General features: G+C 48.5%; 2 protein-coding genes across 3 annotated transcripts in view; one reads left to right on the forward strand and one right to left on the reverse strand.

Moving 5' to 3' along the window:
• LOC126517695 (RRP15-like protein) overlaps nucleotides 1-2,172 on the reverse strand; it is a 43,792-nt gene extending 41,620 nt beyond the window's left edge. The window contains exon 1 of one of the 2 annotated variants that reach the window (XM_055064655.1): nucleotides 2,148-2,172. In XM_055064655.1, the coding sequence (XP_054920630.1) occupies nucleotides 2,148-2,157 (10 nt within the window). In that variant the 5' untranslated portion in view covers nucleotides 2,158-2,172. The other variant, XM_055064662.1, reaches the window with a different exon arrangement.
• LOC129388176 (uncharacterized) lies at nucleotides 2,154-14,693 on the forward strand. The gene is made up of 3 exons (XM_055078330.2): nucleotides 2,154-2,300; nucleotides 8,108-8,236; nucleotides 14,525-14,693. Exons 1-3 carry the CDS (start codon nucleotides 2,193-2,195, stop codon nucleotides 14,666-14,668), a joined length of 381 nt encoding a protein of 126 aa, XP_054934305.2. The 5' UTR covers nucleotides 2,154-2,192; the 3' UTR covers nucleotides 14,669-14,693.
• Nucleotides 14,694-15,312: the final 619 nt, after the last annotated feature.

Raw genomic sequence — 15,312 nt, forward strand, 5'->3', positions numbered from 1 at the left:
CCTTGAAGATGCTAGATTCGATTCACCACTTGGGTATCCGTCTTGCTACAAGTGCTTTCACGACTAGTCCTGTAGAGAGCCTGTACGTTGAATCCAACGAATGGTCTCTACATCTACAAAGAGCATATTTAACTTTCTCTTACGCCCTGAAAGTTAAATCAGATATTCAGCATCCATGTCAGTTTACAATTAGCGACTTGTCCACTGCCAGGCTATTCCGTAACCGCCCAGCCACCAGGCCTCCTCTGTCCCTCCGATTGGAAGCACTGTCAGAAGAAACAGGCATCCCTTTTTTAAAGAATGCTCTAATGGCTCCTACTCGGCTTCCACCACCTTGGGAGTGGCAAACTATCGAATGTGACATCTCTATCTTAAAAATATCGAAACGAGCGCCTGAGGCTCACATACAATCACATTTTCTTGAACTTAAAGAAAAGCATTCCTGTGCTGAATTTTACACAAATGCCTCGAAGTCTTCTGGTGGTGCTGCTTACGCAGCTCTCGGACCCTCATTTTCCACATCTGGAGCACTAAACCCACACACAAGCATCTTTACAGTGGAAGCATACGCTATACTCTCGGCTGTTAAACACATAAGGCTCACAAATGTCGCTAAGGCTGTTCTCATCACAGACTCATTAAGTGTAGTGAAAGCCCTAATTAGCCTACGAAAACACAATAACTCCGTTTTGAATGAACTATATCAGTTGTTGTGCGCTGCAGATATGTGCAACCAAGTGATCGTCTTATGCTGGGTACCTGGCCACAGGGGTATAGAAGGCGATGTGGGGTCTGACGAAATGGCTACGTTAGTGAGTTTTAGCGACAAACATGGAAATACCCCTATCCCTGCCACAGACCTAAAGCCTTTTCTGCGCCGTAAATTGAGGAATCATCGGCAAGGCGAGTGGGATACACAAGCAATGAATAAGCTTCACATTGTAAAACCAAAACTGCGGAACTGGATAAGTGGAAAAACACCACGGTACAAGGAAGTACTTCTTTGCCGATTAAGGATAGGCCACACATACGGTAGTCACTCTTATCTCTTGACTAGGAGCGATCCTCCAACTTGTATTAAGTGCGGAAATAGTCTCACAGTCAACCATGTTCTTATTCAGTGCCCTGCTGTAGAAATAGAGAGGAAAAAGTATTTCCCTGCTGCATATCGCGTGAATATACCCCTTCACCCTGCATTTTTTCTTAGCGATGAACCGCTTTTTAATTTGCAAACAGTCTCAGATATTTTAGCCGAAACCGACACCCTGAAAATCATTTGGCCAGGCAACTTTTAGCACATGACTAACAGCCCTGCATTCAAGGGCTTTCTTGAAACTATGGTGTCAGTGTTATGTTTTATTGCATCATGTTTTAACGAAAGCCCATTGCCATAGCCCACATTAGCCTAGTCACCGTCATTATTTTAGCACTTATATATTCAACGCCACTTACAGCTACAGGTTTTAGGCCCTTTTACAACCATGTCAAATCTACCATGAGGAATTCATTGTGCACGCAATCCATAATACATCAACATTACCACTTGTCATGGCGCTTTTTGACCAAACCTGGACCTTGTGCCATAAAACACCACACATCATCATCAACTTTACTTCTAACAATGTTCTTTCCATCACTCTTTGCACGGTCCTTAATTTGTTCTCTATTTTCTTTAACCTTCAGTAGAATGCAATGCCTGCCGTATGCACTCGAACCCATTTTTATTTTTCTGTAAATTTCTTTCTCATAATTATCATCTCGTATGAGTAGCTGACCTAGATAAACATACTCCTGCACAGACCCCAGAGGCTGAGTGCAGATCATAAATGATTTTTCCCTTGCCAGGCTATTCAACATTACCTTTGTTTTCCGCATAATAATATTACCATAATCTTATAGTGCCATTTACAGATCACTCGTGATAATATGCTTTCATTGCTCCATGCTGGATGAATTTAATACATGTCTTTAAGTCAAATTCTGGCGTTTGTGAGCGCGACGGAGACGCGAAGCGGGCTTCATCACTGTCACCCCTGGTTTCTCGCATAAATTAACAACACAGGTTCGGGAGTGGCTTCGAGTCCTCGTCCGGACTGCTGCTGAATAATTACATGGACGCATTCGCCAAGCCTGGAAAGCAGTTCAACCTTGACCCATCGCCGGCGAACCAGTTGGGTCCCGGCAAGAGGCCCATGACGTCCATGGTCCCCACCATCATCACTAAGTTCTCCACACCTTCCGAGCTGGTGGGCGCTTTCGGCGGCAGCGGAGGCCTCCCGGCCATCTCTGCAGTGGCGCAGGTAAGAAGTAGGCATAAGTGGTGGTTTATTAAAATGAACAAAACAAACAACGGAAAAGGATTGGAAGGACATTACTGCTGACCGCATTGTAATTGTGTAGCGCGGTACGCTGACGCATAAACGGTGGCCAGCAGAAATGCAGTATGGGAAAGTAGTAAAAGGACATAGAGAGATTAGAGTGGCGAGTCTAGAGGAGAGGATAAAGTAAAAGACAGCAGGTGGCGGGGAGGGGGGGGGGGGGGCTATTCTGCAAGTGTCCACCTAGTGGACATGGCCATTTTGTTTGCTGCTGGAGTTCTGTTGGGCTGGGCTGGGGCACGCGCTAGAAGGAGACAGGAGCCCCAGGGCAATCAGCACTTCAGAACCAGACAAAATGAACAGGTCCACTAGGTGGACACTTACGGAATAGCCCCCCCAGCTATCGAATAACATATAATCAACGCACAGCCTGCAACCACTATGTCTCGTTTTATATACCTGCACTAAATTTATATCATAAGAACCAAGGACAACACCAAGGACAACATGGGGGAAGTTACTTGTACTTAATAAGTGAATTAAAGAAACGATGAATTAATGGAAATGAAAGTGGAGGAAGAAACAACTCCCCGCAGGCCAGGAACGATGTCACGTCTTCGCGTTACACGTGCGATGCTCTGGTAGCATCGCAAGTGTAATGCGAAGACGTGGGGTCGTTTCTCACCCGCGGCAAGTTTTTTTTTTTTTTTTTCGTCCACTTTCATTTCCATGAATTTATCATTTCTTTAGTTCACTTAATAAATACAAGTAATTTCTCCTATGTTGTCCTTGGTATCAATGTTTGTTGGCTTCTTATGCTATGATTAATAAAAAGCGGGTCCCTCGGTTAACCCCCTTTCTTCTCGTTTATTGCACTAAAAATACTTACTGATAAAAAACCATGGAGTTTCCTACAATACATACAAAAGGGAACTTTGGCGCTGCAATCGTTCAGTTACCGCGGGAACGATGGGTGGTACACTGGCTTGTCTGCTCTTCGTGCTTGTGGATTCTGACGCTGTTGTGGCTTTGTTTCTTACGCTTTACCTGCCTTCAATTTCTTAAATTTCAAAGCAACCTATACTTTTGGGAATGCAGAGGACTCTGCGAACAGGTGTAGTCGCAGCGGTTTAGCCTGTCGAGCTGGCCAAATCGAAACGCGCCAAACGACTCAACGCGGCGACTTCTCCGCGAGAAATTCATGAGGTCGATCGGTGCCGCTTGCCGACGCATGCGTCCGTGGCGTAATGGTTTCCATATCGCGTCTCCGAATCCGAGTGGTCCCGTGTTCGAATCCTACCATCAGGCAGTCTTAACATGCTTATCCAACTATTTTAAACACAGTACTTTTTTGAAAACGGTGAGTTTACAAAGTCACGGAGCCGTTTGGAGCCAGAAGGACAAACCTAAGCCAAATCCATCTGCTAACCGTGATTTTCACGCTGGCTTAAACGCGTCGCCTGCAGCTGCCGTAGACACTGGTACTATCGAGTTCCCTCCAGTGATTATTGCATGAAACTGCACGCACATGTTTTATCTTGGTGAATTGAATTTAAATACGGGGTTGACGAACCGAAACTGCTCAGTGGATTACGTGGGACGCCGTAGGATTGGTTCGTTGCCCACCCGCGTCTCTCTTAACGAGCGCGCAAAGCACAGCATACGTTTTTTTTTGCACTTCGTCCCCATCGGAAATGCAGCAGCCGAGGTTGAGAATCGAACCCGGAACCTCGTACTCAGCAGCCACAACGCCGCAACCATTGGGCCACCGCGGCGTCTACTGAGGTCTTGAGCCGACTCTTAGGAAAACTTTCAAGGAACATCGAGTGTAAATAGTAAAAAAAAAAAAAAAAAAAAAAAAAAAAAAAATACGAGCTTCTCATGGCGTGACGACCACTGAGCAGTTTCTTGCTCCTACGCACAGTTCTTCTGTTACAGCGTTCTGCATTTTTACAATGTCTGCCCAGTTGCTCCGCAAGGCAAAGGAGCCACGGTCCGGTGCTGTGGTGGCACAGGACCGTGGAACACGCATTTCGTATTTGTTGTTGGTAAAGCATGGACAATTTTCGGCCGGCAATGCTGCCGCTCTTCCGCATCACATGCGATGAAAGAAAGTTCGCGCTACCATAACCGTATCCCATGGTCTGTAACCTGCTTCTGGGAAACTGGCGTCCTCGAAGTGAAGCCCATATTTAGCGTCGCTGGCCAGGCATTGAAAAAGAACCCAGAAATAAATCAATCTTTCAGATATGTTATTTCGGAAACTCGCCTTCTAACTCCGGAAAAGCTCCGCGTGTCAATTTTCGGGAGATCACTGTCTCACGCGCCACCAGTAGGCTGCGAAACAAAGCTCTACTTCGACGTTTATGGCCTGCTATATAAAGAAAGTGTTCGTGATGGCAAATTCAGATGATAAAAAATGCAAGAAAGAAATGCGTACCGAAAATTATTATGTGAAAGAACGAAAGGTACACGAACCGATCAGGAAACAGCGCTAAACTACAGGACGAAAAGAGGAACAAAGACCACAGCACTAACAAACAAGTGTCTTTATTCTTTCAGTCAGCATATATATACACTCTACCACTATCTCAAAGCGCAAAAGCGACAAATTCAGCATGCGCAAGGGCAATAAATTGCAATCAGTGAGATAGGAAGGCTATCTCCTTCGGAAGGAGAGAAATGGAGGGGAGGCTTACACATGCTTCGCCGCTATTATGAATGTGAAAGGCTTCGAAAATATCTCATTGATTGCAGTTTATTTCGGCTGCGCATGGTGAATTTCTCTCGCCTTTATGCTTTGAGATAGCGGTAGTGTTTATATATGCTGTCTGAAAGAATAAAGACACTTGGTTGTTAGTCAGCGCTGTGGTCTGTGTCCCTCTCTCCGTCCTCTTGTTTAGCGCTGTTTTCTGCTGGTAATCATGAACCAACCAGTCCAAATGCGTATTCTTCTGCAGTGCTTGAAACCTCTAAGTGAAAGAAAAAAATGTTATTTTTTTGCAATCTCTTTAATGCTCACTTCCAGAAAGGTTAGGAAGGTGGTTGGTCGCATAGCTCAAATCACAGATAGTAAAAAAAAAGTGTGCAGGAACCATTGACGATGATCGTCAATATAAGCGCAAAAAACGAACGAACGAACGAACGAACGAACGAACGAACGAACGAACGAACGAACGAACGAACGAACGAGCGAACGAACGAACGAACGAACGAACGAACGAACGAGCGAACGAACGAACGAACGAACGAACGAACGAACGAACGAACGAACGAACGAACGAACGAACGAACGAACGAACGAACGAACGAACGAACGAACGAACGAGCGAACGAGCGAGCGAACGAACGAACGAACGAACGAACGAACGAACGAGCGAGCGAGCGAGCGAGCGAGCGAACGAACGAACGAACGAACGAACGAACGAACGAACGAACGAACGAACGAACGAACGAACGAACGAACGAACGAACGAACGAACGAACGGACGGACGGACGGACGGACGGACGGACGGACGGACGGACGGACGGACGGACGGACGGACGGACGGACGGACGAACGAACGAACGAACGAACGGAGTGACAACCAGCTCACTCCTCCCCGCCCCATTACGAGAGCGCTGCCGAAGAGCTTGCGTGCGACTGGTCTCCCTTTTCCCACCCTACGAAAAAAAAAAGAAAAAGAAATACCGCGTGCCCACATCAAATCAGCAAATTCATGCTCATCTTTTTAACTAATTCGATCTCCATACGTCGAAGAAGCTTGGCCACGGCCAGACTGAACGCGCTGTGTCACCGTCGGACTTGCATCTATAAGTCTTGGCTTCTGTTGTGAGACAGCGGTTTTGGAAATACCTTTTGCCAGGATTGATACGTACTTTCAAGGCAAACTGAAAGTGGAGTATTGTAGTTTGAAAAGCACTAAGAATATACCACTTGGTTGGTAGCTTATTCGCAAATCTCTGTTGACTGCGCGATACTACCTCCAAACGGCGGTTTTTTTAGTAGACTTCCATGCTTTGAACATCATAAGGGAATGAATCTGTTTCCACCGTTTATTCTTAAAAGATGGCTGTCCATCTTGCTACATCCCTTAGGCGGGGGAAATGTCCTCACTGGAACATAGAATATTCGAAGAGTGTACTCTCAACGAAACAAGTCCTGTATTCGCGAATAATTTAATTCTTACGATAAAACTGTTCCTGGCAAGTCACGGTAGCGAAGCGTTGTTAGACATATACGAGGGTCGTTCAAGTCAATCCGGGACTTTTTTTAAAAACAAATAGAAGAACAAATTTCAAAGTGTGGAGAGTAGATTTATTTTTCCACATAACCTTCAGGTACATTTATACACTTATCCCAGCATTTAACAAACGCCTGAAATGCTTCGGTATAAAAAGATTTATTATTACAATAGAACCATTGTAGGACACCATTCTTCACTTCATCATCAGTGTTCAAAGGTTTTCCTCCAAAGTATTCCTTCAGGCGCCCAAACAGGTGGAAATCACTTGATGCTGTCAGGACAATAAGGGTGAGTGGTAGTATCTGCCAGTCAAGTTTCTGGATTGTTTGGAATGTGCGTTGAGCGGTACGCGGTCATGCATTATCTTGTAAAAAGACCACGCCCTTTGTGATCAAACCTGGACGTTTCTTCCGTAAACTCCTGTGCACATCACGCAGAACACAGCAGTAATACTCACTGTTGATAGTGACACCATGTGGTAAAAATCAACGTCAATTATTCCCTGTTTATCCCAGAATACACTTCCCATCACTTAACCAGCAGACGCAGCTGTTCGAAATTTCTTGGAAGGTGGTGGTTTCGTATGCTTCCACTGCATCGATGCTCTTTTGGATTCTGTGGTGCAATGGTGAACCCATCTTTTGTCACATGTCATGATGCGATTCAGAAAATCCTGGCCTTCCCTTTCATAGCGTTCCTTCAGTTCCCTACAGACTTCAACTCTTCTCTGTCTGTGAAAAGCAGACAGCTGCTTTGGGACCCAGCGTGCACTCATTTTTCGGAACAACAAATGGACATGAATTATCGAGTTCACTGTTCCTAACGACAGATTACACACGCTTGCAATTTCACGACAGGTAATGCGACGATTGTTCACGATCAGCTGCTCCACGCGCTGAATGTTCTTACGTATGAATATTGTGGGCTGTGATCCACCACGATCGCGATCGTCAGTAATAGAGATACGGCAATCTTTGAAAGACTTGCACCATTGAAATGTCTTACTGCGACTGAGTGTCACATCACCGTACTGAGCCTGAAGCCTTCTGTAAATTCCAGCAGGTTTTACGCCCTCGTTCGCTAAAAACTTCATCACGAGACGCTGTTCCACGTAGACGTTCACACTGTTGTCCGCCATCTTGAATAACAGTCAATCCAGAAGCACGGGAAATGAGCGCCGTCTACCAGTAACAGGACACAGCTCCAGTTTATATTGCATACAAAATCTCCAGCCTAGGCGTCCATTTAAACCGGATAAGAAAAAAGTCCCGTATTGAGTTGAACGACCTTCGTATTTAAGCGAAGGCAGCCGGCCAATACCGAACGTCAGTTGCCATCGAAAAGCTTTGTGTAGCTGGCGCTAAGTCCTTTAGCTAGTATCCCGAGGCTGCGGCTTGCAGCACAATATCCTACACGGCCTGCACTCAGGCTATTGCCAAGTTATACTTCTCGTTTTGATCAACCAAACATTTCATCGCTTCTTCTCTTAGTAAACGTCGTACGTTTGTCTAATTTTTTTTGTTTATCTTTGTTAATTGCAGCTTATAACCTGCGTTCGCAAGTACACGCTGCCTCACTGCGTGTGGAACGATACGCGTGTGCAGCCCACCTTTCGTTCTACTACGCCCAACTCGGTGTTTGCGGAGCCCAAGACCGAGCACTTCGACCCGGTACGTATACGCTACCGCTATGAGAGCCGGGGCAAGTGTCTCATGCGTGTACCGTATTCACGGTCGCGCTTTTGTATGCTTCACCGTAATACAAACGTGCTTGATGCAGAGCATTTCGTACAAATGATCTTGCGCTGAAGCACAGTGACACTTCCTAATTGATGAAAAACAGCGCGCACCGAGAACAATATGATCTCAGGGTGCTAAGGAAACACATACGAGGGAGAAACACGAGACATGCAGGGCGCCAGTGTGTCTGTGTTTCTCTCTTGTGTGCCCGAAAGCCATGTTGCCCAAATCGTACCAACTGTTACGTTTCGCCTACGACGCGCGGTATAGCCGGCGCGGATGCAACCGACGCCGGGGCTTCGTTCAAAGCGGCGGACATTTTGGCCCGTTCAGCGCCGCCGATACGCCTCCCCGCCAAGCGCGTCCAGGCATGTTTCAATGCCACGTGTCTTCAAGTGTGCGTGTGTGTGTGTGTGTGTGCATGTTGGTGCCCACGCTTGTCAAAGCGCGGCAGCCGGGGAGAGGAGCTCCCCAACTGTGAAGCGAGGAGGTCTGACCGGAGCCGGCCCGGCGGATGCGTCACTACACTCGTCCCAACGTGTCTCTCAGCCTGTCCGTGCCGCGCATCACGTGCGCCTCTGACGAGGCGTTCCTTCTTCCCCTCGACTCCGAGAGTATAAGAGCAGCTGCTCCCGGACGCCGAGAGAGGCTCCGATTTCTTCTGTCGAGTAACGTGCTCTCCCGTCTCTCCACTTCGGTCGACCTGACCGCCCGCTCTTTTGCGATGCTAGAATAAACAAGTTGTTCTGTTAGCAGTCGACTAATGCTTTGCCAGGAGCTTCGGATGCTTCCAGTTGTGCCCCAGGCCGCCAGGCCAACGCTACCCTTGGGGCTTGCGACCCATTTGCAACAACGGGCGTCAGCGCTGAGATTACAACTGTCTGCCAGCGGTGAGATCGCGACAACGGAGGCCAGCAGCGAAGATATGCGGTTGACTGTATGCTGAGCAGCACAACGACCATCCGGGAGCAGTGCAACGAGCCCTGTGTGATGACTGGTTGCCTGCAGCGGAACGACTGCGCTGAATTCTTGGCTGCGAGGTTTGGTGAGTGCGGGACTTTCTTCTTCTGAGCTTTGCCAGGCTTTTGTTAGTGTCAGAAACAGAGCTGGTAATTGTGGTTGTCGTTGCTGCCGGTTTAGTTTGCGGCAAGACAATAGTGGGCAGTAGAGAAAGCAGCATTCAGAGCAGCCATGGATTTGAAGTCGTTGCGCAAACCGAAATTGCTGGAGCTTGCAAGAGAGTTGGGTCTGGATGTCTCAGACAAACTCAGAAAACCAGAACTGCTAAGGGCTATTCTTGAGTTAGAAGCTGAGAATGACGAGCTGTCGGAATGCCTTGAGACCATTGAGGAGAGGGCAAAAAGACAGGAGCGCGACCTTAAAGAACAGAAAGAGAAACAGGAGCGCGAACTTAAAGAACAGAAAGAGCGAGAGCAACAAGAGAAAGAAAAAGAGCGAGATCAACAAGAGAAAGAAAAAGAGCGCGACCGTCAACACGCTTTGGAAATGAAGCGTCTCGAGGTAGAGATAGAACGCGCTCGTAATGGAAGTCAGGCACACGGTGCAGGAGAACGAGTATCGTTCAAAATGACTGACCTGATGCGGCCGTTTAAGCTTGGAGAGGACATTGGTTTGTTCCTGGTTAACTTTGAGCGAACGTGCGAGAAGCAGGGGTTCTCTCGGGAAACGTGGCCACAGCGCTTGCTCACTTCGTTACCCGGCGAGGCGGCCGACGTAGTCGCTCGCTTGAAGAGAGAGGAGGCAGAGGATTTCTACCAAGTGAAATCGAGTCTGCTAAAAAAGTACAGGCTGTCAGCGGAGGCGTTCCGTCGGAAGTTTCGGGAAAATGAGAAAGGCAGAAGTGAGTCATATACAGAGTTTGCCTACAGGCTAATGTCCAACATGCAGGAGTGGCTCAAAGAAGAGAAAGCGTTTGGTGACCACGAGAAAGTTCTGCAGTGTTTCGGGCTGGAACAGTTTTATAGTCGGTTACCTGAGAACGTGCGGTACTGGGTCTTGGATAGGCCAGACGTTAGTACGGTGGCTAGAGCCGCTGAGCTAGCCGAGGAGTTTGTGACGCGTCGGGCTCGCGGAGCTAAGGACGGTCAAAAGGGTGAATTTGGCTCCAAGTTTGAGAGGCCGAAGTTCACGCCCATGAGAGCAAAGGGGGACACACGTAGTGTGGATGCGAGTGAAAGCAGTCCGACCGAACGTAAGGAGACGGCGGCAGCCGAAGCCGAACGCAGAAAGCGGTTCGAGACGAGGCAAGCGCGCGTTTGTTATACGTGCCAGAAGCCGGGTCACTTTTCAGCGCAGTGTCCAGAAACAAAAACAAAAGTCGTGTTTTTGTCATTATGCAGCACTGACGAGAACATGAAGCTTCTCGAGCCTTACATGCGAGACCTCCTCGTGAACGGGAAAGAGTGCCGAGTGCTTCGCGATTCCGCAGCTACAATGGATGTAGTTCACCCCTCTTACGTAGAACCCGATATGTTCACGGGCGAGTGCGCATGGATCAAGCAAGCCGTGGAAGCTCATAGCGTGTGTCTGCCCGTAGCAAAAGTGCTTATTGAAGGACCTTTCGGAGCGCTTGAGACGGAGGCCGCAGTGTCATCTATGCTGCCCCCCCCCCCCCCCCCCCCCCAGTACCCGTACCTATTTTCGAACAGGTCCGATCACCTCCTGCGCGAGAAGGGGCTTTTGTTTGGTGAGGCTAGCGTTCAGGCCTTAACCAGATCGAAGTTTCGGGAGCTCGCTGCAAAGGCGGTAGTTGCGGGGCCGACGTTGTCGAACAATGAGAAAGGGTCAGAGGCGCAGCAAGCTGATATTCAGAGCACGCCCGAACTGAATAAAATTGAGCCTGTAGCGTTAAAGGCACCAGATACTGGAGAGGAAATGCCCGACGCGGGAAAGTTAGAAGAGCTATCTGCAGATTTGCTCATCGCGCCTACGTCAGACGGACTTAACAGGTTGCTAAAAGTCAGCCGGTCGGCTTTGATAGCCGAGCAAAAAAAGGATGGCAGCCTAGAAAACATACGCTGCAATTTCAAGGAAGGTATCGCCAAGAAAAATGCTCATTTTGTGGAAAGAGGTAGGGTCCTGTACCGGAAGTATCTAGACCGCAGGGGAGTGGAGTTCGATCAGCTGATCGTGCCTCAGTGCTACCGTCAGGATCTGTTGCGCTTGTCGCATGGGGGTTCGTGGTCCGGACACCTAGGAGTTAAGAAAACTAAGGACCGTCTCTTGCAAGAGTACTATTGGCCAGGGTGTTTTCGGGACGCAGACCACTTTGTGAGGACATGTGACACCTGTCAGCGGGTGGGCAAACCAGGGGACAAATCGAGGGCGCCGTTGAAGTTGGTACCTATCATTACGGAGCCTTTTAGACGGCTCGTTATTGATACAGTGGGACCTCTGCCGGTAACAGCCACGGGGTACAGACACATTTTGACTGTGATCTGCCCAGCGACAAAGTTCCCTGAAGCAGTGCCGCTTAAAGAACTCAGCTCAGTTGAGATAGTCAATGCAATACTGTCTATATTTGCGCGAGTTGGTTTTCCTGCGGAAATCCAATCAGATCAGGGCACAGTGTTTACTAGCGCTTTGACGACAACTTTTCTCGAAAGGTGTGGGGTAAAGCTGTTACACAGCTCAGTGTGCCACCCACAGTCGAATTCCATTGAGAAGCTCCACTCCGTCATGAAGCGCGTGTTGAGAGCATTGTGTTTTGAACAACAAACTGACTGGGAGCTGTGTCTGCCTGGAGTGATGTCTGCATTAAAGACCGCGCCGCATGCAGCTACGGGGTTTTCGCCAGCTGAGCTAGTGTACGGTCGCTCGCTGCGATCTCTGCTTCGCATGCTTCGAGACAGATCACTGCCCTCTCCAATGGCTGCAGACCGTCTCTTCCACAAATGGCCGCCTCCTGCGCTGGAGCCTCGCTTTGCAACAACATTCCTTTGAGGTGCGTTACAAAAAGGGGAGTCTCAACGGTAACGCCGATGGGTTAAGTCGAAGCCCCTAACGTAAGAATCAGCCTCAAAGTTATTTGTTACTGATGTTTTTCTTCCTGAGGCAGGATTTTTAACATATTGCTTTTGTTTAGTGTTTCAAAGTGATGACGTGCTTTCTAGTGCAATTTTCCAATTTGTGGACGCGTTCTGAGTGCTGCTAGACTACTGTAAGGAACTAGGCAGTGGTATAAAAGGGGAAAGAGCCTGGCAGGACTTGGTGAGGGTTGTTTCGTGCTTGCTGACTGAGCGGTTGAGTTTCGGCGTAGTTCTAACGCTTGCCGGGAACGAGAACAAAAATGTCAACTCTCCCGAAGTCACTTTGCAGTGTCCTGTGTGAACCTGAACGAGAGAACGAGGCCTTCTCTGTGCGCTGCGCTCAAGAAACGCCGAAGGACGCCCGACTTCGGTTATGAGCATCATCGAGCGACATCCCTCCGGACAGCGGATGCAGTCCCCTGACCATCGGGATCTCCTTCCCCCGGCGGGGCGGTCTTTTACGTTTCGCCGACGACGCGCGGTATAGCCGGCGCGGATGCAACGGACGCCGGGGCTTCGTTCAAAGCGGCGGACATTTTGGCCCGTTCAGCGCCGCCGATACGCCTCCCCGCCAAGCGCGTCCAGGCATGTTTCAATGCCACGTGTCTTCAAGTGTGCGTGTGTGTGTGTGTGCATGTTGGTGCCCACGCTTGTCAAAGCGCGGCAGCCGGGGAGAGGAGCTCCCCAAGTGTGAAGCGAGGAGGTCTGACCGGCGCCGGCCCGGCGGATGCGTCACTACACTCGTCTCAATGTGTCTCTCAGCCTGTCCGTGCCGCGCATCACGTGCGCCTCTGACGAGGCGTTCCTTCTTCCCCTCGACTCCGAGGGTATAAGAGCAGCTGCTCCCGGACGCCGAGAGAGGCTCCGATTTCTTCTGTCGAGTAACGTGCTCTCCCGTCTCTCCACTTCGGTCGACCTGACCGCCCGCTCTTTTGCGATGCTAGAATAAACAAGTTGTTCTGTTAGCAGTCGACTCATGCTTTGCCAGGACCTTCGGATGCTTCCAGTTGTGTTCCAGGCCGCCAGGCCAACGCTACCCTTGGGGCTTGCGACCCATTTGCAACAACGGGCTTCAGCGCCGAGGTTCCAACACAACTTGCCCAGGAAGGAAATTTTATCGAGAACACAGCGTCGCGGCGAAGCATACGAATAGGCGCAAGAGCAAATCGCTATGCGCCAAGGCCTCTTCTATACTGCGGTGAGACATAATCATAGCGACAAGGGTGAACGTGGAACATAGAGTTATTGCGTTCCTCAATTAAATATGTTCAGTTACTGCCTGTTTGTTCAGGCACGATTCACCAAAGCTAGCGGGCCAGTTCAGCTCCGCATGAACGATGGGTGGGTGGGTGGGTGGGTGGGTGGATGTATGTATGTATGTATGTATGTATGTATGTATGTATGTATGTATGTATGTATGTATGTATGTATGTATGTATGTATGTATGTATGTATGTATGTATGTATGTATGTATGTATGTATGTATGTATGTATGTATGTATGTTGTGAGCATTCCCTTTGGAACGGGGCGTTGGGTTGCGACACCAAGCTCTTGCTATTATACTGCCTAATGTCCTACCTAGGTTAAACAATACCTACAAACGTTTTAGCGCCACATTTCCCCCTGGAGGTGTGCTTTGGAAACGCTCGGGTACATACTATCCTTATCATGCTGGTTGATGCACTGCTGCTTCTTTAATGTCCCTAGGTAAGACTGAACGTATCGTCATTCCCCCTCTCGCGCTCCCTTCCCCCAGTAATCGTCCCCCTACATGGAACGCCGCTAGCGCCTCCTCAGAAGGTTTCAGACCTCTTCACGGGCGTGCAAAAAACAAGTAGCTCCTGGGTTGTGTGACACTAATTTATTATCAACGCTCGTTTTGAACCACTTTCTCGTGCGGTAAATCTTGTTCGTGCATATGTCGGGGTAAATTATACTTGGTGATAAAAACTTTGAAATCTTTTCTGGATCATGTGACTGCACTTAGCCAATCACGCACGTTCAGTGGTGGGTGAGCTCAAGTTTGAGGATGATTGCAGCTAGATGAAAGAATGGTGCTAACTTGAAGACTTTTACCTACGGGCTTTGGACCCGTGCATACACCAGCGCCACATGCATCAATCTAACGTTACTATGTACCCATGCCTACACGAAACGCCCTGTCGCAGGTATCCCTTCTGCGCAAGTTGGGCGACAGCGTTACAGAGAAGACCATCATGTCTGCAGCCACGGGCATCATCGTCACAAAGAGTGGATCTCTTCTGGCACCCAACGACACGAAGCATGTTGATGGCAGCCGCTCGGGAGCATGAGCAAAATAAAATCACTCCTACGACGACGGAAGAAAAACAAGGAAAAAAATGTCGTTTTCTTTCGCCTCAAAATATCTTACTTCCGAGCCATTCACTAAGACAGGGACCCTTCGTCTCTATTATTACGCACCCTTATGTGACAGAGAAGAGATGCATGTGCAATTTTAGTTCTCCATCGAAAGCTTAGTGCGAGTTGCTACTACCCGATGAAAGGTAATTTCTAATTCGCAGTTTGCGACGCTTCTAAATGAAATCTTCATCGGCGACTGGATCCAGTTAGTATATGGAGGATTCGGAGCACATGTAATAACCTTTGCTAGCCTCAGCACTCGCTGTAGTTCTGGAAATCTGAAACATCGTGAAAGTCACGAGTAAGCTCCTTAACTTATCTAACTATTGACAGGAACTAGCCGGCGGAAAAATCTGAATGTTACGGTAATAATGAGTCCCATCCGACAAAGGGATACGTGGCCAAATGACAGCCTCGTCAAGAATGCTTAACCGTGTAGTTTACCCAATAAAGCTTGAAGAATAATTTGCTGACAATTTTCCAGGAAATGTGCAGCGCATACTGCGCACCATAATACGACTTTAGGAAGCAAGTCTAACTTTATGCGTATGTTATAGCAGTTCTGCCGGGCCTG

This window comes from Dermacentor andersoni, chromosome 3 (genome assembly GCF_023375885.2).
Source record: "Dermacentor andersoni chromosome 3, qqDerAnde1_hic_scaffold, whole genome shotgun sequence".
NCBI lineage: Eukaryota > Metazoa > Arthropoda > Arachnida > Ixodida > Ixodidae > Dermacentor > Dermacentor andersoni.

Excerpts from the sequence above, each read along its gene's own strand:
- LOC129388176 (XM_055078330.2), top strand. The coding sequence starts at position 2,193 with ATGACGTCCATGGTCCCCACCATCATCACTAAGTTCTCCACACCTTCC. Across the intron at positions 2,301-8,107 it reads CCATCTCTGCAGTGGCGCAG|CTTATAACCTGCGTTCGCAA; the intron begins GTAAGAAGTAGG and ends TGTTAATTGCAG. Across the intron at positions 8,237-14,524 it reads AGACCGAGCACTTCGACCCG|GTATCCCTTCTGCGCAAGTT; the intron begins GTACGTATACGC and ends GCCCTGTCGCAG.